The sequence below is a fragment of the Dioscorea cayenensis genome, chromosome 5 (genome assembly GCF_009730915.1).
Source record: "Dioscorea cayenensis subsp. rotundata cultivar TDr96_F1 chromosome 5, TDr96_F1_v2_PseudoChromosome.rev07_lg8_w22 25.fasta, whole genome shotgun sequence".
In the NCBI taxonomy this organism is placed as follows: Eukaryota; Viridiplantae; Streptophyta; class Magnoliopsida; order Dioscoreales; family Dioscoreaceae; genus Dioscorea; species Dioscorea cayenensis.
The window spans coordinates 7,278,785-7,302,209 of NC_052475.1; the positions used below are offsets into that span (position 1 = coordinate 7,278,785).

The 23,425-nt window shown below is 35.6% G+C and overlaps 2 protein-coding genes across 2 annotated transcripts; one reads left to right on the forward strand and one right to left on the reverse strand.

The window, feature by feature from the left end:
• The first annotated feature begins 6,178 nt into the window (after positions 1–6,178).
• LOC120260338 (GDP-fucose transporter 1-like) lies at positions 6,179–7,700 on the forward strand. Its single transcript, XM_039267781.1, has 2 exons — positions 6,179–6,244; positions 6,359–7,700. Exon 2 carries the CDS (start codon positions 6,403–6,405, stop codon positions 7,450–7,452), a length of 1,050 nt encoding a protein of 349 aa, XP_039123715.1. The 5' UTR covers positions 6,179–6,244; positions 6,359–6,402; the 3' UTR covers positions 7,453–7,700.
• A 2,116-nt stretch (positions 7,701–9,816) lies between these two features.
• On the reverse strand, positions 9,817–11,736 carry LOC120259933 (putative pentatricopeptide repeat-containing protein At3g15930). The gene is made up of 2 exons (XM_039267390.1): positions 11,561–11,736; positions 9,817–11,420 (listed from the first exon to the last, which is right to left on the reverse strand). Exons 1-2 carry the CDS (start codon positions 11,610–11,612, stop codon positions 9,817–9,819), a joined length of 1,656 nt encoding a protein of 551 aa, XP_039123324.1. The 5' UTR covers positions 11,613–11,736.
• Positions 11,737–23,425: the final 11,689 nt, after the last annotated feature.

Here is a 23,425-nt window from a genome sequence, read left to right on the forward strand (position 1 = left end):
TGGGTACAAGGACATAGTGCGCTGCTTTGAGTCCTCTAAAATCGGCAGAGCTGTGCTTTTGCCCAAAAATTAAACTAATGACATGACATGCTAATGTTTAACCACCATGTTAAACAACATTCCATAAAATTTTGATTTTAGATTTTCATTCTATTTTTCATCAGGACAAGATCATTAAGTATAGTTGCCTTCATGTCAGCGATGTGGCCTGGTGAGTATTCATAGGAGGTTCATCTCCGAAGTGGTGGTCATCACGCTTCACAATGGCCTCGTTCATTGGTCAATTCACTAGATCAAAACCAATGTTTTGAAAACCGGACCGGACCGGCCGGTCCGACCGAAAAAACCGGGAACCGGACCACAGTCCGGTCCGGTTTAATGCCAATATTTGACCAACCTTGGAACCAGTCAAACCCGGATAAAACCGGTGAACCGGCCGGTTGGACCGGGAAGCAGGCAAAACCCGATTTTTGAATTAGGTTTGTTTGAATCATTTGTTTTTTGTTTTTTTTTTTGTTTTGGAAATTGGAATGCTGCTTTTCTCTTAGTCTTGGTCAAGACTCAAGAGAGTCCAAAGACTCCAAACTCACAACAAAGTAGCCGACAGCCTCATGCCCTGAGTGCCCTCATCCTCATTCATTCGTTTTTCTAAACTTCCAATTAAGTGTTCTCATTCATTTTTTTCCCATGATCTTATTATCTTCTCAATGTTCTGAATTCTAAGCTTGATTTTTTATTTTATAATTTTTTTAATTGTTGTTTTTTTCAATTTTTCTTTGTGTTGTTTCTAATTTTTTTGTTATGGATTTTTTTCATTTTTAGATAGAAGAATTTGGTGGATCTCGAGGAAGGGGTTAAAGATCTGAAAGATTGGTATGTTTTTTTGTGTTTTTTTAGTTTATATTTTATTTATGGAAATAATTAATCTTTTTTGGTTCTGAATATTAATTTGGTGGAGTTGCATTGGATGGTTGATGTTTAGTTTTTGCATTTTTGAAAAATGTTCAATCAATTTGTTGATGTGCTTTTTGCTAATTGTTGATGTTGATGGAGTTGCATTGGATGGTTGATGTTTACTGCGCATTAGATGGTATTGATGTCCCTTTGTTGCTTGCTTGGATGATGGAATGAAAAAAAGATTGCTTCTTATGCCATTCTAACTATATACTATTTTCCAAGGAAAATACTAAGCACCTTAAAGCATGATGATGATGGTCATCTTTCATGGTTGTTACTATTATAGATCTTGTGGCCAAAAAAGATCATTAGGACAAAATCGGGCCAGTCACCAACGTAATAATTATTTTATATACACGTGTATAAAAATATAGTGAGACCTAACAAATTCAAGTGTGCTGGAAAAAATAGGCTTATGTGCTTGTCATTACCTTCACCTTGTTTAAGAACTTCTAGATAAAGTTCACGGGAGTTGAGTATGTTGACAATGAGGATCTAGCCATGAATTTTTCTGCTAGTTACCATCCTTGTAAGTTAAACATGTGTAATACATTGGCGAGTCCCACAGTTCCCCATCACCATTCTACGAGTTCCGGTGCTTGGATTAATCAACAATTATGCACCAATTTTTCTTTTTATGGTTTGACATCTACGACACTCTTGATGAGGGTTGATGCTGCACTTCTTTTTATTATGATGCTTGAGATGACTGATTTTTCTCAGTCTAACTTCCGCTTACATAATTGTGTTCTCGCTTATCTTGGATAACCATTGCCATTTAAAATAATTTATTTACATAATTGTGTTCTCCCTTATCCTGGATAACCATTGCCACTTAAAATAATTTATTTACATAATTGTATTCTCCCTTATCTTGGATAACCATTGCCATTTAAAATAATTTATTTATTTTTGAATATCTCCATAGTTTGAGAGTATCAAAATCTGTATACTAATTTTCTAATTCTTAATATTCAAGTAGAGCTTTTCAATATCTTCCTTATTTCCTTATGTCCGATAGATAAAATATGAACATGGCATGATAACAAAGTTCACTGATAGCTCCAATTGTTTGTGTTTTGTTGAAAGTGAATCTCAATTAATTCATGAAAGTGAATCTCAAACTCACATAAATTAACTTAACAATAAATTAAATAAACAAGCAAGCATCAATGAAGTTCATGAAGTTGTAGACAACAATGGCCTTTGAGATTGGCTTTCACTAACATTGAGATTATCATCCTTATATATATAATATATATTTAATTATATATATAATTAAATATATACCATGATAATGTTAATATATATATATATATATATATATTATATAATGCATGCATGCTATTATAATTATCAAGCCTTATAAATGCATGCACCTAGATAATGTTTTTTAAATTTATCATTCCATTCATGTTCTCGTGATAACATATTTGTAAATCTTATATAGATTCGAACAAAATGGATATTAATGAATCGGGATAGACACCATCGAATGAAGTGCAATCTGCTAGTGTAAATATTCGACAAAAAAAAGACATTGCATGGAGATATATAAGTGAGGCTCAAAATTATCAAGGAAAAAGAGTGTTGGTTTGCAATTTTTAGTCATAAACAAAATGCGGGGAGGAGGGATTAGCTGAATGAAGCAACATCTTGCTCGGATCAAAAAGGCAATGTTGATTCATGCAAGCGAGTACCTTCAGATGTTCGGTTTTTTTGATACAAGGATCATTGAAAGAAAATGTTCAAAGGGCCAAAGAGAAGAAAGGATGTTTTGATGAACTTGAAGTTAATGATGTTGAAGACACTTCATGTCAAGTAGGCAAAAGTAGTAATTGTGTGAGTGCAAATCCCAAAGGTAAAAGAAAAGCTTCTTCTGGCATTGAATCATATTTTACACATGGAATTGCCGATCCTACCCAACCAAATATAAAAGCTTCTTTGCAAAGTAAGGAGAAATGGCATGATACTGATATGTCAATTGCGATGTGGTTCTATCATGCATGCATTCCACTAAATGCTATTAGTTCTCCTTTTTTTCAAGTTGCAATTAACAAGATAGCAAGTATGGGCCATGGTTATACTGGTCCTAGTTATCATGCATTAAGAGTTAACTTGTTAATAGATTGCAAGCAACAAGTAAAGTTGACTATTGATAGTTTTCAAAACATGGGCTGAAATAGGATGCACAATCATGGGTGATGGATGGACAGATTCTAGACAAAGACCTTTGATCAATTTTCTAGTATATTCTCTTAAAGGGATATCATTTATTAAGTCAGTTGATGCTTCAGGCTTTATTACAAGTGCAGAGCCATTGTGCAATCTCTTTTTCCGAAATGATTGAAATAGTTGGTGCTAAAAAAATGTAGTTCATATGGTGACAGATAATGGAGCAAATTACAAGGCTGCTGGAAGAAAGATTACAGAGAAGTATGTTAATATTTATTGGTCTCCATGTGCCGCTCATTCTATAAATTTGATTATGAAAGATATTTCTAAAATGCCTACTATTCATAGCTTGGCCATTCTTGCTTAAAAGATAATGGTTTTCATCTACAATCATAAATGGGTTTTGAATTGGTTGAGAAAACCAACCAAATTGGACATGAAATTATTCGATCCGGGGAGTTACTCACTTTTGCCACTACTTTTATTGCATTGAAGAGTTTGCATGGCCATAAAAGTTACTTACAAGCTTTTGGTTGTTTCTTCAAACTTCAAAAATTTCTTAATATGCAAAAAGGGAGAAGTAAAAGCAAAATTATTTTTGGATGAAAATTTTTGGAGAAATTGCTTTGATAGTGGTGAAGATAATGGGCCCATTGATTCGTTTGTTACGGATTTGTGATTCTGATGAAAAGCCGGCAATGGGATATGTGTATGATGGAATATATAGGGCTCGGAAAGGCATTAAAGAATTGTTCAAAAAGAAGAAACATTTGTACAAGCCTTACACTTCCATTATCAAGGAGCGGTGGAATAGGACTTTACGCACTGGAATTCATGTTTTGGCATATTGGTTGAATCCGGCATTTCAGTTTGATGAGCATAACTTGTGCCAAAAATTGGAGGTTCAACGAGGCATACTTGATGTAATTGAGCAACAAACAATGTTTAAACCAACTGAACTCATGGAAGAGATGAAAATATTTAAGGAAAGGCAAAAGACTTTTGCTCGCCCGCTTGCTTTAAACACTAGCAAGACTACTACTCCTGGTAAGAATGAAATCACTTTATTTTAACTTACATGACATATAATTGATTTTTTAATTTTTATGATTGTTCAATATATTAACATAGTATTGCTATATATTTTTGTAGATGAATGGTGGAAATTCTTTGGTTGTGATGTTCCTAATTTGCAAAAAGTTGGCAATTAGGATTCTTAGTCAAAAGCTGTTTCTTCTTTTGGGGTGCAAACGCAATTGGAGTGTATTTTGAACGTATACATACCAAGAAAAAGAAATAGATTGGAGCACCAAAGACTCAATGACTTTAGTATATAGTTCATTATAACCTATGTTTTGCAACATAGGTACAAATATTTGTGTACTCTCATAAAATACTTCATATGACATTGATTTAATTTTTTTTTCATAGGTTGGGTTCAAAAGATAGATATTGTGATCTAATTGATTATGAGTGCATTGATAAGACTGAATTTTGGGTGGTGGAAGAGGAACCGGAAGGAGAACTTGATTATGATGAATTGGAATCTATGTTAGAAGAGCAACCAAGAATGGATGAAGAATCAACCAACTTATCTAAAGGTTAATCTTATTAAGTTTTTGAACTATTACTTTTACAATGGTTAATGTCGTTGATGTTTAATGTTCTTATGATTTTTTTAGGTGGCAATGAAGATGATATGGTGGTCATTGAGGATGATGACAATACAATAGTTGGTGTCCAAGGAATGACTACCAATGAGTTGATGAAGAAAATTGGCTTGCATGATTACATCTCTTTTAAGAAATTAGATGAAAATGTTTTTTGCTATGTTGTTGATTTGATAGACTTTCATATTTATTATTTATGTATGGATGTTGTGGTTAACTAGTTAAGTTTTTGCTATGGTGTTGTAGACTTTCATATTTACGTATGGATTTTGTGGTTAACTTGTTAAGTTTTTGCTAAGGTGTTGATTTGGTAGATTTTATATTTATGTATGGATGTTGGGGTTAACTTGTAAAATTTTGTGCTATTTTGGATTTTATATTTATGTATGGATATATACATATATATATATTTGAAAAACTATGTAGGATTATTTTTTTTTTTGTTTGATCTCTAATTAACTTATATAGGATTATGTTATTTAATTGTCACACAAAATATTTATAATTTATATTATTTTAAATATATATATATATATATATATATATATATATATATATATATATATGGCCACATCCGGTCCAACCGGAATGGGTCATCCGGTCGGACCGATCAACTCATGACCCAAATATGAAACCGGTTCGTGGTCCGGTCCGATTTTCAAAACATTGATCAAAACAACACATGGGAGATGAGCCCTACCAAATCAGTATTACTTTTCAGATACGCCAGTGATCCAACCGCTATCAATTCATCTCACGACTTCTCTCAGTCAATTACAGAGCTCATCACCTACCGACACTAACAAGGTTTTGCGTGCGCCCTCCATTATAAAACGTCATCACAAACTTCCAATCAACATTGAACACAGGGGCTAAAAAGAAAACTACTAAAACACGTGTCTGTCAGTTATGAGGACTGGAGCTTTGTCTGTACAAGAAGAAGCGCAGCTGATCGCTGGATGTGGGAGAATAATAACTCCTCAAAGAGACGCTTGCACGTTAAAGAGCATCTCACGCCGTGAGTTCATCCATCATCGGGTGATCTCTACCATTCTCTGAGAATCCAATGGTTGGTATCTCTTCATTGAAGCCAGATTTATCATCACCTAGCGAGACGTGGCCCAATTAGAAGCCGCCACGTATGCGGCGTACGAGTAGTTCTTGGCGTCCCCAACGAGTCTGCGAGCATTTAAAAACGGGTTTTGAAGACGCAGCGCGGAGGAGTCATTCTCATCGAGGATTGCATGAATCCATCGATTAGGGTTTTTCGTTGTCCCCGTTTGGGATTTTTAGTGTTTCTTTGATCGGAGAACCAGATCCTGAATCTCCACAATCGATTTCTTGGTTGCTCACTTGGAATCGGTTTTAAGATCGATTTTTCTCGTATTTGGAGCAAATCCTCACAGATTTCTCCCCACTGGAGAAGCCTCATTTTGTCGAAGGTATGGATTTCGTTGTTTTATTGTTGTAATTTTTGTTTATTGTGATGTTTGGATTCGTTTGTTTGACATTATTCAAGTGTAGAGGGTTTCAAATCCATTGATTTCATTTTACAGCAAATTGGTAGATAGAGAACTTAGAATCGGGTGATCTGGTAGTCATGCCTTCGATTAAGCTTGATGCTTCCAAGCAATACTATGCAACCAGTAGCCTTGTCTTAGGATACGCAATGTGTTCTAGTTTGCTCGCTGTCATCAACAAATTTGCCATCACGAAGTTCAATTTCCCTGGACTTTTAACTGCTCTGCAGTACTTGACCTCAGCCCTTGGTGTATGGGTTCTTGGAAAACTGGGATTTTTAAAACATGATCCTTTTACATTCGAAACTGCGAAGAAGTTCTTGCCTGCAGCCACCGTTTTTTACCTTGCCATTTTCACAAACACTAACCTACTGCGCCATGCCAATGTGGATACCTTCATTGTATTCCGATCGTTGACACCGTTATTGGTTGCTATTTCTGACACTGCATTCAGAAAACAGCCCTGTCCTTCGAAGCTCACATTTTTGGCACTTGTGGTTATATTTGGTGGCGCGGTTGGGTATGTGATGACTGACTCGGCTTTCACACTCACTGCCTATTCATGGGCTGTGGCTTATTTGGTTACAATCACCACTGAGATGGTTTACATTAAGCACATGGTTACAAACCTGGGTTTGAATACGTGGGGCTTTGTGTTCTACAACAATCTTTTGTCGCTAATGATGGCACCTGTGTTCTGGATTTTGACAGGGGAGTATGCTGATGTTTTTATGGCTTTTGGATCCCGTTCGGAGAATTGGTTGGACTTTGGTACTTTTGTTGCGGTTAGTTTATCTTGTATTTTTGGACTTGCCATAAGTTTCTTTGGATTTGCTGCAAGAAAGGCGATTTCAGCTACGGCATTTACAGTAACTGGTGTCGTCAACAAGTTTCTTACAGTTGCTATCAACGTGCTGATCTGGGATAAGCATGCAAGCCCATTTGGTTTGATTTGCTTACTTTTTACTCTTGTGGGTGGAGTTCTTTATCAGCAATCGGTCACTGTAATGGGTGGGCCGCCTCCACAGCATGATCCTGCAGCTTCTAAGCTGGGAAACAATATGGACAACAGTGATATTGAAGACAATAAACAAGGTATGAGCATATCTGGCAAGGACTCCAGCGTTTGAACTTCACGGCATTGTTCTTCTATAGGAGGTGGCAGTATGTTGTAGCCTAATTTTTTTTGGTGCTGAGCTTTTACATCAGTGCTTATTAGTCTATGTTAGTTTCCTTTCATTTAACAATTATATGGACTTGATTCAAGCTTTTTGCGATTTGGTTAAATGAGAATCTCTCCTCTTTGAGAACTCCTCATGACATTGTATTTGATCAGTGCTTTGATCGTAATGGATGGGTTTGCGCATTTCATTTGACACCACTGCAAAATTTCTTATGAGAATTAATATCGATAAAGTTTAGAAGTTCATAGTTATTACCTATAAAACATGGCCTGTTATATTCAATCATTCAGTATAACATTTAATTTACTTCAATGCAAAGTTTTATTGGGAAACAAAAGTGATGCCTGTATGAGTGGGTTTATGTTTCAGTCAATCTTTAAACAAATTGATTAGCTATTAGGACCAACATCTTCTATTCGGAAGAAGAAAATTACAGACTAGAAATGAGTTCATGCTCCAATTAAATTTAAGGTGATTATTTTGGTGAATACAATTTAAGATATTGGAGAGTCGTATTGCAGTCCTACTCTCTTGGAGGCAGGCTCCTAAAATTCCTTTAGTGATAAGAAAATAGCTTTAGCTTGCTTATCTGAGTTAACAAAATCACCCATAGCCATGAGAAAACTTTTAATTAGATTAAAATTGTAAGGTTTATTGATGAGATGGATTCTATTCCAAGTAGACTGCTTAAGGTATTTGCATAGAACTGAAAACTAGTGCACTCAGCTGCTCATACCACTCTTCTTTTGCCATAACAAGTCAACATCTATTTTTGTATTTGTGTACATCTGTTTATGTATCAAAATGGGTAAACTGTTTGTTGGTGTAACTCTTTTATTGCTATGACAAATACTTTCAATGATATTTGATTCTCTCTATACTAATTCTGATGCAAGTTTAGGTTTATGTATTTGATTTGGCAAGTATGAACTGTGTTGCACTTGAAATTTGTGTTGCGATGGGTATTATGGTTGAAGCTTTGAAAACTTTGGAATTTTAGGTGTGTTGGTAGGATTTTTGTGCAAACACTCTCAGTTGCCAATTGTTGGTTTTTATTATCCTTGAAAGTCTCAAATAATAATATTGTTGATGTAGGATAATTAACTACTTATTTTAAGACTTGACATGTCCAAAAATTGCTGGTGTTGCTTCTCCGGTCCATTATTTTTGCACAAGAGCACATTTTACAGAATAGGATTTTTTTATTATTTTTTTCTACTTCTCAATGATCAAGATTTGACTCACTGCCAAGATGGTCATGTTTTGTCTTAAGAATAAGTGCTTAATTGTTAATCCCTTCTAGTGATTAACTGTCTAGTTCTAACTAAATTCCACCAGTGGTTCATTTATTTATTTGTCTCACTCCTGCAAAATAAAATATAAATTAGTTATTTTTGTTGGATCAAGAAGGTGAGTTTGACATATTGAGATTCTTTGGTTTAAAACCAATGTCTTCTTCCTATTTTGCAATGTGTACTAGTTGCAAATTCAACTCAAAGGGTTCACTAATTGCATAAAACTTCCTAAGAATTCTAAATGGATAAATTAGTCTATATAAGAATCCCAAGTTCTCTGCAGATGGCTGACTGCTTGCTCAAAGTAAAAGCTTGAACAACTTAAAATAGTATGACGAGGTCAGGATGGATGGTGGAAGGAATTACTTACTACATGTATTCTTCAACTTCCATCTATTTTTTGTGGCTGTCACATTCTTAAATTTTGTAACTAATTGGAGTTATGATCAGTGATTTTTAATTTGGAGAAATGCTCTTTCATTACTGACTTCCATTCCATGCTACAAGTACTTATTTCTTCTCGTCTTCTATCATTTAACCATGCCTGCTTGAAGCACTCCAGGTACTTGCACATCTGTGATTAACTTGTTTTGTGGATTTTTTGATGAAGATGTTTGGGGAATTGGTCTTATGCTGAACCTCATGACACTTTTTGGAATGTCATAGCACTTACGCCAACTTTTGTTACATTAGACATATGCCACTTTAATTCTATCAAGTGATATATTGACAGTGTCCACCCGATGTATTTACTTTTAAGCTTTCTAGCTAAGTGCCCTTTCTTTAATGAAATACAGTACAAGAAGCAAGTGCTGATTGCCTGTTATCTTATGACTGGTAACATTTCTGAACTTCTTTTTCAGTGGGGAGCAGCAAGAAACTTTTGAAATGTATTAAGTTGTTATTATTTGTATGTTTTTTTAATTTAGTCTTTGATTACCTTTTAGATTACTCCCCAGCACTATTTTCTTTGTAAGGCCTAAACACATCAAGATGTTGTGAGGAAGCTTAATTGTTATTTTACCAATAGTCCTTGCAAGAGCAAAAACCCATGTCTAAAATGGTGAAAACGGGTACGATCCCTTACAACCACTTCTCTTGCATACACTTTTGAAATAATCTTTATTGCATTGTGACAATCTACACAAATTCTCAAGTTCTTCACAATTCTGATGGTAACCCCATTCTCTGAATTTAGCAGTCCAAAGGCAATAGCTAATTTCTCGCTATGCTGAAAAACTGCACTCTCCTTTGCCTCTTCACTGATGTTCAGGAAGGCCTCTGAAGTATCTGGCACATATCCAGCACATTTAAGCTCCTTGCTCATGTCTTCTAACTTGGTGTAAATCTTTTCAGTCATTGGGTGAGACTTATCTCCAGCTACAAACTCATGCACTGTTCCTTTTATCTCAATCAAGCTACAACCAGGTACTTTCTTGATTCCTTTATTCATTATCAACTCCCTCATCTTGTGCACCTCGTCCCATTTGTTACACTTTGCATATATATTAGACAAGAGGACATAGACAGCACTGTTCTCAGGCTGCAACTCGAGAAGCTGTTTGGCAGCAAGTTCAGCCATTTCCACATTCTTATAGACTCGGCAGGCCCCTAATAGAGCTCCCCATACTGTTGCATTCGGTCTCATCGGCATATTCTTTATCGTCTGGAATGCCTCTGTTAGATGCCCTGTTCGACCTAGAAGATCTACTAGGCATCCATAATGCTCAACATTGGGCATGATTCCATGATCAATGATCATACGTGAGAAGAGCTCTCTTCCCTTCTCTGCCATTCCTGCATGTGTGCAAGCAGAGAGGACACCAATGTAGGTTATCTCATCTGGTCTTGTAGATGTTTTCAGCATCTGGTAGAAGATATCTAAAGCTTCTTCTCCGGATCCATTCACTGCCAGGCCTGTGATCATAGCTGTCCATGTGAACTTGTCTCTTTTAGTCATCATCTTGAAGATCTTGATCGCTCTCTCGATGCACCCACACTTTGAGTACATATCTATGAAAGCATTGGCTACAGTAATGTCAATCTTGATCTTGTTGCGTGCCATGTATAGTCTAATCCATTCACCGACTTCTAATGCTCCAAGTTGAGCACATGCAGTCAGCAAGCTGACCATGGTGTACTCATCCGGGTGGATCTTCGAGTCTTGCATCTCATGGAATATTGCGAGAGCTTCCTTGAAACTACGTGCCTGAATGTAACCATTAATCATTGCTGTCCATGAGACGAAATCCTTCTGTGGCATTCGATCAAAGAGAAATCTAGCTCGATCAATGCCCCCAGAATTGGCGAAACCAGTCACCATGCTAGTCCAAGTTATGACATCTCTAGACTTCATGTTCTCAAACAAACTCCAGGCAGTGCTCATATCCCCACAGGCAGCATACATATCAACCAATGCATTATCCACCGCGAGAGTTCGAAGCACCGGCTCATCTTCTTTGACAACGAGATGAACCCGAGACCCAAACTTGAGATCTTTCAACTTGGCACAGGCTGATAACACCGAAACAATAGTGACAGAGTTAGGCTTCACATTCTCCACTTCCATCTCTTCAAAAAGCTTGCAAGAGTCTTTGAATCGTCTGCTTCTATTGTAACCTGACATCAAAGAGTTCCAGATAACCACATCTCGGTCAGGACTTAATTCAAATATCTGACGGGCAGTACGAGACTGGCCGCTAAGAGCGTACATATGAATCAGTTGACACCGCACGAACATATTAGACCAAATACCAAACTTGAGTACATGCGCGTGAAGCTCGTCCCCATGAGCAATGGTGGTCTCGCCATCAAAGGCTTTGAGCAAGAAAGAGAAGGTGTGAGTTGTTTGGTCTCAAGCCTTTAGCTAACATTCCAACGTAGAGTGCCAACGCCGACGATGGATCGTTGTGGTCGGAGTAAGCGCGAATCATGGTGTTGGAAAGGAAAACATCTTGTACAGGCATTTCGTCAAACAGAAGACGGGCGTAGGCCAAGTCGGGGGTTGGCAAAGAGCAGCAGAACGAGAGCATGTGGCGGCAGTGGGTGGGGGAGAGAGCGAGGCCAGAAAGGATGATTAGGGAGTGGATCTGTTTGAATTGCTTGATGGAATGGCACTTTTCAAGGAGGAAGATGAATGTGGGGTTGATAATTGATTGATGAAATGAGGACATTGGAGTGGAACACAGTGGAGGTCGTCTTCTTGAATGGTGATGGCATAATAATTGTTTTTTCAAGATGAGTTTCTAGACATTTAAAAAAATACAGAGGTGCGTACAAATCTCTAGCAGCAGTGGGGGCGGGGTCATGCATGCTAGTCTTGGAATCACTCACAGATAATCATTATTTATACTCACAGAAATGTGCTATCATTTGTGATTCGAACTGTCAGTATTTCTGAAGGGTTGTAATGAGGATCTAGCTACTAATATACCACTTGGTCATTAGTAACATAATAATTATATAAAAAGCTTTTGCAATGTTTGGTCTTTTACATTTTTTTCTCATAGTAACTCAAATATCTACTTTTTTTCTTCACGAATATCCCGAAATTGAGAGAGGTCAATTGGTATTCTAGTCTTTTTCAAAAAAACACTTCAGCAAATGACGTAACGCTTTGATCCGCAGTGAAAGTATATTTTTTTAGGAGTGTGAGTAGTGCTTGTATACTGAGTGATCTTAAGCGTTTATATATGTGCAGGTTTTACCTTCTTTTACTCTGTTAAAAATTGTACATGCTCATGTTTTTTTTAGTAGTGTAGCCCTTCATCTCGAATATATATAGATGATATTGAGAAGATTTTGTTGTTATTTTTCTTATTTTGTATTTTAAACATAAATATAACCTAACGTAGAATATTAAATGTATTTTTTTAATGGAGGTAAGACAAGACTTTTGGAGAAGGTTTTGCACCTATTGTTCCGTGGAGAAAGCAACAAGCCATGAAGTAAGCATCAGAAGTTGATAGTTATAGCTGCCATTGCAGACTTATATAAAGGCTTAGGGGCTGTTTGGTTACCTGTATTTACAGTGTAAGTCAAATTACATGTAATTAAAATTTCTGTATTTTCACTTACATCATGGTTGTTTGGTTGCCTGTAACTGAAAATGCTGTGTTTTTTTCAAGTGTTTGGTTTGATGTAAGTTGTAAGTTAGAATTACCATGTAAAGTAAGTGGTGAGATTACCCCTATTTTCAAAATTTTTATAATTTATAATTTCTTTAATATTTTATTTGAAATCTGTTTTATTTATTTAAGTTAATGTATTTTATTTATCTAAATAGATATAAGTTAATGAATTTTATTTATTTAAATTTTATTTAATTTTTTTAAATTACTTATTCAATATACTTGAATTTAACTTACTAATACAACCATCAATTGGTACTTATCACTTGAGCATACTCACTTGAAATTGAATATAAATTTCCTCAAGTATTCCACCAAAGTCATCTAAATTCAACAAACTCAAATTCAATAAGTCTTTATGTTCATAAAACAAGATATAAACTTAGCAAATCATATTCAATAATTCAACATGTTCATCAAACAAGTTTGAGACTTAACAAACTAAATTCAACAACCAATACTATTAAATTGTCAACATGTTCATAAAACATAACATAGTTCAACAACTCCAAACAAAAAAACAACAAGCAAAAATAATAAATATCCATAAACTTAAAAAAACACAAAAATAAGTAGATCATAAGAGTAGACGATCTCAGACACCACCATCACGCCCCAACCGCCTAAGGAAACCATCCATCCAAAAAGCATCGAAGGTCATGATCTTTGTTTATAAAAAGCAGTTGCCAAATTATTTTTGGGCATTCAAATGGTCATATAGCTAAATCAAGGCCGGACTTATTGTAGTAGCCAATCAAAGTCATGACCTTATACAACTCAACTTAATCTGTAATATATGTCCTTAATAATCATTGAAATCAAAGAAAGCATATATTTATGTGTGATCTATCTGCAGTCATCAGAAATTATAGACACATGGACCAAATGGCTTATATACAAGGAATCCCTGATAATTGATGATGCATGATAACATGAAATGTTGATTGGCCTAAAACATTATCACCGAGTTAATAGAAACAAAAAGCATCCACCAAGATTTAAAGACTTGTTCTATATGATAATTAAATAATTGTTAATCACTTTGATGCATATTTGCTAACGCTCTAATAACAAAAAAAGGTCAATTGATTCCAAATATCATTGCTGTAGTTAATGAAACTAAAAGAATCCTCTTGGACCACCCATGTGTCTTTAATGTGAGGATCAGAACCTTGCTACTCACTTTCATGCATTGTTGCCAGAGCAAGAGGATATTAAATTAACACAAGATAAGCAAATATTCAATCTAAACTCTTACTTATAATTTAATAAATTGCGGCAGAGGGGGAAAAAGCAAATGAAAATTCAATTAATTTCACATAATGTGAATTATCAACCAACCAAACAGAGAGACAATATAGCTATCACAAATTCATCTTTCACAAAGAAGACGCAACCTTAAGATGCCAGAAACTAACAAAAAAAGAGAAGCTTTAATTCCTGATGTGGTAGAAAAAGTAATCAAATGACTATCATCAGAACATCAATGTAGCAGGAAATACCAATTCCTAAAAATCATAATTTTTTTCATGGCAAACAATCGGATACATCATCGTAACACATATTAAAAAGCTAGTTCTCTTAACAACCTATCAATCCAGAGGCAAAAATCACAAGCTTTTTAACCATAAACCACATTAAATCCATCATATCATCAATTTTACAAACAAGAACGATGTAAGAAAGAAAAGGATCAAAAATCAAGGGAAATCAATGACCGCGATGATTAAAAGGCGTAAGAGGAGAAGAACGGCGATGGCGTCTCTGCGGCGATTGAAGCCGAAAAGGAGAACAACAGTGTTGGCATCTCTGTGGTGATTGAAGCCAAAGAAGAGAACAGTGATTGAAGCCAAAGAGGAGAAGAATGGGGCTGTAAAGGAGAAAGGTAGATCTGGACGCCTGATTGTGGAGTAGTGAAGAAGCTGTGGATGTCCGATTGTGAAAGATGGGTGACTTTAAGAAAAAAACATTTTAAAAACAAATGCGGGAAAAATAACCCTTTTTGTGTAAATTAAATCACCACATATATAGCTTTCACAAAGAAGCCAAACAACCCATGTTAGCATTTTACCTGTAAATCAAATTACATCACACCTACTTACGGGTAATTAAACAGCCTCTTAATGTATTGTTGTAGGTACTTGCTAATAATGTCTAAATGCTTTTATGTATTGATGTACATGATTAGCACATTACCATGCCCGCTTGTTTGGCATTGTTTTTTTATTTTTTTCATTTTGTTTTGATTTTGCTTTGTTATGTTATCAATTTGTTTAAAACAAAAATATATATGGATACATTAATTGTTGTGTATTATGAAAAACTAAAAAAACTCAAAAATTCATTTACTTAGTACAAAAATTATTATGACTCTTTTTCTTAATTTTTATTTTCAAATTTGTATTTTTATATGTTTTTATAAAAATTTATTTTCATATAGTTTACTTAGTTATATTATTAAAAAAAATTAATAACATGGTACTAGTACTGTATAGGTAAAAAAAAATATTTTAAAAATTGAACCATTTGAAATTAGAAAATTTATACATGTTGATAATCTTCCCATAACTGAATTGCAATTTCATTTCTAACACAAGTTATTTGTTGTAGCGGATTTGGTGTAACATTAACTTCCATGTGATTTTGCAATGTTGATGTTTCAAAGGTTTCATTCTCATTATTAGTTATAAAATCATCTTTTACAAATCCTTCGGATATTAAATCTCTTATTTTATGTATCTTAATAAAGTTATTCATAGTGCAGTAAGTAATGATAATATAACTATGCATGTACAAGCTATATAGTGGTATAGCTTTTAAAATAGGGAATCGAGCTTTTAAACATCCAAAACACCTCTCGATATAGTCACGTAGAGATAAGTGTCTATTGTTAAAAAATCTCTTCTAGACCAGCTTGATTGTTATCCTCTACTCTCTCCATATGGTACCTCTCTCCAAGGTAAGGAGATAACAAGCCATGCATATTTGTGTATCCGTAGTCAACATTTATCTTCCCTACAGAGATGAAAAAAATTGAAAATTAATTAAATGTTTGAAATATTAAGAAGATCATATGTAAGTTTTCCATTGGAAGTATATGAAAATGATTTTCTAGATTAGATATGCATTCAAGAAAAACTCGAGAATCATTAGCTGTACCTTCCCATCCCTCCATCACATAAGTGAATTACATATCGAATGAACATGTATACATAATTTCCTGTGTTGTTTCTATTTTTCCCCCCACGATAAGGTACTTGTTGATTAGCTAGAACTTGTTCAATAATGTGTATTCCGATGGGCAGGAACTAGAAACAAAAACCAAGGGAGTGCTACCATGCTAGGTTTGACCTAAAAAATAAATATAAAAAATAAATATATTAATCCAAACTTAAGATTATAATAATTAAATTTTTAAAAAAAATTCAAAAATACACATACCACTAACAACTACCACTTTAAGGTTGGAGTTGAATCCTTCGACTTTACTTATTTTGAAATCGAACCAAAATCCCTTCATCATCGATTGTTTAAAAAACTTGTCATTCGATATAGCATATCATCAAATCATTCAACCATTATCTCCTATCTTATTGTGTAAATCCGTTTTGATGATATTCATGGCCGAGAAGGATCTTTCAACTAATGTTGTTGCCATCCGTAAGATCAAAGCTAATTCAATAAGGCGAACCAATGGAAATACCAAATGCTTCCTATTTTCAACAAGTTTCACAGCAAGACTTGCAAGATAATCACACTCAATTAAATCAGAACTTCTTCTAACATCATGAGCGTATGTGTGAAGTTGTGCTTTTAGGACTTGAAGATCTTGTATAGAAAAATCATCATAATAAATTTCTGCAAGGCGAAGTAGCCTACAATGATGGAATCTAGAAAATGAGTCTCTTGAATCAAGACAGAATATGGAAGTTAGCAACTCTGTAGTTGTCTCACACAACAAGAAATATAGAAAAAGGCAATGAACATACTGCTACGGATTCGTTCCGTTGCTATTTGTACACATTGGTAACGGAATTAGCATCGGATTACCGACGGAATGAAACTTCAGAAGTTCAACTTGTTTTTATTGCATACCAATGGAATTGTATAATATAGCAACAAAATGTTGATTAATAGCAACTAAATAAGTCCGTTTCTATTCTGTTACTAGAGCTTACGCGCCTTAATTTTCTCGTGAATTTCGTTGCTAATAAAGTGCTACGGATAAGTTTCATCGCTATTTGTAAACATTGGTGACGGACTCAACGTCGGATTATTGACGAGTAAAAATTTGGATACATCACCGTACTTTTCCTGTTTCTCACTTTGGTGATCGACTTTCAATTTGTTTCTTTTCAGTCATCAAAAACTAAGTTTTTTTTACCAGGGGGTACCCGTTCATTTTAAGATGACGTGGTCACCGGAGATATTACGTGGCTGCTGACAAGGCTATGACTTATCCGCGTTGGACGTGACACGTCAGGCACATGCCAACTGGACACCCTCTCTGCGCCATGTCAAAAGGCCAACTCAGCTCTTTATTTACGTCACCCCTAAGCCATTACTTTCCCTTATGTTTCTCTCTCGCTAGCAGTGGCTTCTCGAGAATCAGGAAGGAGAGAACTACCACGGCAGTCCGTCTATCCCTCCATTCGAGAGGTGCAGGTAGACCAAGACTCTGAGTGCACGATCGTCCACGTGCGGAGAGCGGACAAGCACAAATTTCCCCATGGCATCTTTGGAGGATCCGGTCGTTCGAAGATGAAACCCCCAATTTCTGTAAGTTTATTTTATAGTATCTTGTCTTTTGTTGCATGTGTGGTTGGAAAGCATTGTAATTATTAAAGGATTGTATATAGCTAGGGTATAAAGCTAGGGTTTGGTGAGGGTTTAAACCTCCAATTGAGTGGTAGAAAGATTGTATATATTGAAAAAGGATGTAAAGGAAGTTTGAAATAGTACAACATCTTCAATAATGATGTTTGTTGTTGTCGGAAGTGAGTATGGTCTGGTTTTGTATGTGTTTAATATAGATTGAGTGAAGTGTCTTTGTCTTATGTAGGTTTAGTTATTTGGATGATGTTGTAGTGGTCCCAATAAGATTCCCCACAGACTGGCATAGATGATATTAAAAAGGGTTAGAAGTTCACAAGGTCCCCTCCTTTAGTTCACAAGCTTTGTTAATTTAATGATCTGTTTTGTTGATTAACTATTTTCTTTGTTTATTAACTGTTTGCTTTGCTAATTTAATGATCTGTTTTTGTTAATTAACTATATTTGTGAGTGCTTAGTTTTTTTATATATCTGTATTTGTGAGTGTGATTGATTCTTCATACCATAGTAGTGTTAAAATTAGGATAACTTGCATCGATTTTTATATGTATTTGGATCAGTATTTACATTTACGAGTGGCCAATCTTGATTATTTCACATTACAAGTGTACTATGGGGTTGGTGATATAGAATGTTGGCATGCCTTTAGATTTGCAGGATTTGTAGATTTTTGTGAAGTTGACTATATGTCAAGGGTAGAACTTCTTGAAATGGCTAGGGAGCTCAAACGGTAGTAGATGGTTGTTCTTTGTGGCTTTAAAAGATACAAAGGGTGATAAGGAAGGGATGTCGAAATTAAAAAATGATTTGGATGCCGTAGCAATGGCCCTAGATGTGGATGATGAGTAGGGGTGAAAAACTTTATATGTAAAGGTCACCAATGTACTGGCTGATGGAATGCGTAGTTATATAAGGAATGCTAGCTATGAGGTTGAGGGAGTAGGACAAGAGAATCCTGGTTTTGTAGAACATGTTGAAGAGAATGTGGATCAAGAAGAAGTTGAAGAAGGAAGTGAATTGCATGACTCTGAGTATAGTTTTAATAGTGAAAGCCGAGGGGTGATGGGGTTGGATTGGATGCCAATATTATACCGAACCTGAACTAGATGTACAAGATGCACCTATAGACCATGGAGTCGATGATCTTTGAGGAGATTAGATCCGATTATCTTTGAGTCCGATGAGCTGCAGTCATGCTCATCGACAGATGAGGATGACTTGGATCCTGCCAAGCCTCATTATCTTTGAATTCCACGAGAAGAAATTGGCATGAAGGACCCCATATTTAAAATTGGCATGAAATTAAGAAGCTTTAAGCAATTCAAAGATGCTGTGAAAAGTTATGGTATGAAAAAAAGATATGTTATGAATTTCAAGCCAAACAGTAAGAAGAGGTATAAAGCCTATTGTAGAAGAGGTTGCCCTTTTTATCTATGGGCCCCCCAATGATCAAAGATAGGAACACAATCCAAATAAAGGCTGGGAACTTGGAGCATGACTGCTGTAGGGATCACAACATTAGGCATGTCAATGCCGGTGGATAACTGCAAATTACCGGAACAATTCGGATCGGATCCATCCTGGAAGCTTGCTGGCATCATCCAAGAAGTTAAAACCAACCAGGAAGTTGAGATCAGTAGGTTGAAAGCTTGGAGAGCAAAGAACATTGCACTCAGGTAGATGAGTATAGTATTGCTTTCATGCATATATGTTATAGATTTAATTGTTACATGAGCTGACTATTTCCTTGTTTGTATCTTTTTTTTTTTTTAAAATGATTTCATACTAAAGGATGCTTGATGGGGATGAGCATACACAAATGACAAAAGTGTATGACTATAGACTTGAACTGCTTAGAACACACCCTGGATCTACAATCAAATTTAGATGCAATCAGGATGTGTTTGAAAGCATGTATGTATGCTTGTCCCCACTTAGGCAAGCCTTTATAGCAGGGTGCAGGCCCCTCGTGTCTGTGGATGGGTGCTTCCTCAAGGGTCTTTATGGAGGTCAGCTCCTAACAGCAGTTGGGATAGATGCAAATGACGGCATCTATCCAATTGCTTGGGCTGTTGTGAACAAAGAAAATTGTGAGAACTGGATGTGGTTTTTGGAGCTCCTTGCTGAAGACCTGCAGATCAACAACAGTCATCATTGGGCCTTCATGAGTGACAGACAGAAGGCATGCATATTTCATTGGGCCTTCAAAAGGCTGTCCAAGAATTGTTCCCATATAGTGAACATAGGTTTTGTGTACGTCACATACACACAAACTTTAAGAAAAAACATAGAGGTAAGTCCCTTAAATATTAGCTTTGGAACTGTGCTAGATCTAGCTACATCCCTGCCTTCAACTTACAAATGGATGTGTTGAAAGATATGTCATCAGAAGCTCATGATTTTTTTGATTAATATTAGCCCTGAACACTGGTCCAGATCACACTTCAAACCCCAATTCAAATGTGATATGTTATTAAACAACTTGTGTGTGTGTTTTAATAGCCAGATTCTTCAAGCCAGGACCAAGGGCATAATAGGTCTAAATGAAATGATTAGGACTCAGCTTATGATTAGGATCCAATGGAGAAGAGATTCTATGAGAGAGTGTATTTATGAGTACTTGCCCAAAAATACTTAAGAAATTAGAAAAAGGCAAAAAATCAGTTGGGGATGCAAAAATAACTCGTGTCGGAGGTGATCAATACCGAGGTTGCGAGATAAGGAGGGCCGACTTTATAGTTGACCAGAAGGACATAACTTGTACCTGCAGGATATGGCAGCTGACTGGCATCCCCTGTTGCCATGCAATCTCTACACTCTACTACAACAAGCATAAGCCTAAGGATTTCCTTGATAGCTGTTATAAGAGAAGCACATATCTGGCCATATACGACCACATCTTGCACCCAACACAACACAACAACTGTTGGCCTAGGAGTGAGCAACCCCCAATGATACCTCCACAGCCTCTGAACAAAAACAGGGGAAAGAAGGCAATGCTTAGGAGGAAGGAGGCTGGTGAGATGCCCACTATTGGCTTCACAAAGGGAAAAGTTAGCAGGAAGGGCATCACCATCAAATGTAGCATTTGTGGGACTGCAGGATACAACAAGCGGTTCCATGGACTGTAGGTAATGGCTTGTACACTAGTTGCTGTCAATTAATTGATAATTTTATGTTGTACTGACTTTGATTTATCACTCACAGGGGAAAAAACAACCCAACTGGAGTGCAAAATGCTAATGCTATTGGCGTATGCCCTGCTACTAATTAAAATTGTTTGACAACATAATTGTCTCCATTTAAATAATTGATGGTGTTTTTTTGTAGGATGATGCCAATGTTCAAGACCTTATGGATACCGTGGACCATCAGAGTGCTACGGGGAGCACTTTATGGAGGTATTTTTTTCCCTTACAACTTAATAAAAAAATATCACATGTCTCTTAATTTACACTTGTAACTTTGTCCATGAGTAGGCTGACCAACTAAGGAGGGAAGCTGATATCAATGGCCAAGGTGCATGTGCCAATGTCCAAGATGCAGGTGCCAATGAGCCAGCTACTAATCCAATTGTAGAGCATGAACAACTATCCCAGGTATTATATCAACATGCACTCAATGTTTGTATGAATTAAGGATTTACACACCTTTGCCAACTGCAGGTCATTGATGTACCAATTGAAAGTACTAGAAATCAAGGGGATGTGCAGAGGATTGCAATGGAAAGTTCCTCTAGGATGCAAGAGAACCCTATAGGAATTTTAAAAAGCCAAGCAATTAAGCACTTCCCAGTGAGACATCCCATAGAGAAAATTACCCAGGATAGGAGCAAAGGCTCTGAGAAAAGAAGAAAGTTTTGGAGGCCATGAATGTGTACATCAAATTAGAGATGCAAAATTCCCCAGCTGTTGCAATTTTGTGGATTTAATTCTTGTTGTCTTTGTATGGACTTTTCTTTTTGTTAATTTTTGCAAAGAGTTCAATGTACATGTCATGCAAACAGTTCAATATGTACATTTGATCTGCAGATGTTTGCTTATGGAGTTTCTTTGTTATCATTTGCAAACATGATATGATTTATGTTCTTAGTAATGAAAATATATTTTCTAAAATGTGTATAGCAGACTATATACAATGTTTACATTACCTGTAATTATTTTTTCCCCAGTTGTTACAACTAGCAACTAGTGTTTATAACTGATTAACATGTTCATTATTGATTATAATTATTGACTAACTTATAAATAGTTCAATGTATTAAATATAAAGATTTTTAAACATGTTCATTACTAATTAAAATTAGTGACTGACTGACTAAATATACAGAAAAACAACAACAACTAAAGATTTTTAAACTTCAACAAATTCACAAATTTCCACTCAATTTGATGAATTTCCATTAACTTCAACAATTTCTCACATTTTAAGCATTACATACTAAACTGGATTTTCATTGGAGGAATGGATTTCATAAAAGGGAAAAAAAACAAACAAACAAATACATCAATGGACTTTGTAAAAACCTAGCCAATTATCAACCTGCCATTCTACCCTCTCCCAGATCTTCCAGCATGCCATGGAGAAATCTATGCTTGTCTGCTCTCCGCACGTGGAATGTCCTGCACTTAGAGTCTTGGTCTCCCTACATCTCTCGGATGGAGGGACAGAGTCTTGGTCTCCCTGCACCTCTCGGATGGAGGGACAGACGGACTGCCGTGGTGGTTCTCTCCCTCCTGCCTCTCGAGAAGCCACTGTCGGGCGAGAGAACAACATAAGGGAAAGTAATGGCTTAGGGAAGACGTGGATAAAGGGCTGAGTTGGCCTTTTGACATGGTGCAGAGAGGGTGTCCAGTTGGCATGTGGCTGACGTGTCACGTCCAACGAGGATAAGTCATAGCCTTGTCAGCAGCCACGTAATATCTCCGGTGACTACGTCATCTTAAAACGAACAGAAATGAACGGGTACCCTCCCGGTAAAAAAAAAAAAATTAGTTTTTGGTGACTGAAAAAGAAACAAATTGAAAGTCAATCACCAAAGTGAGAAACATGCAAAGTACGGTGATGTATCCAAATTTTTACTCGATTATTGACAGAATAAAACTTCATAAGTTCAACTTGTTTTTATTACATTACCTATATAATTGTAAAATATAGCAACAGAATTTAGATGAATAGCAACGGAAACTTAGCAACGGAATAAGTCCATTGCTATGGCAAACGTTAAAAAATAAATAAAATATTATTTATTAATATTTATAATTTATATATTTTTCACTTATACATTTTCACTTTTTAAAAAATATTTGATTTTCCACTTTTTAAAATATATATATATATATATATATATAAATTAAAAAGATTAAAAAAACAAACTTAAGTCTTAAATTGAGTTAATTTTTTTCTACGTAATAATAAAAACTAGAATAGGTTTTAATTCTTTGTTTCTATATTTTTTCAAATAAAATTTAAAAAAAGTTATAGAATGATATATAGAGATTTTTAGGACAAGTTGGGGTATAGGAAAAGGTATAGATGAATAATATAAAAAGGGGTATATAAAATTTAGAAAAATTAAACTTAAGTCTCCATTTACAAATAAATCATTCATAGGAAAAGTTCAAATCTTCACAAGAAAAACAAAAAAACTTGAACAAAAGC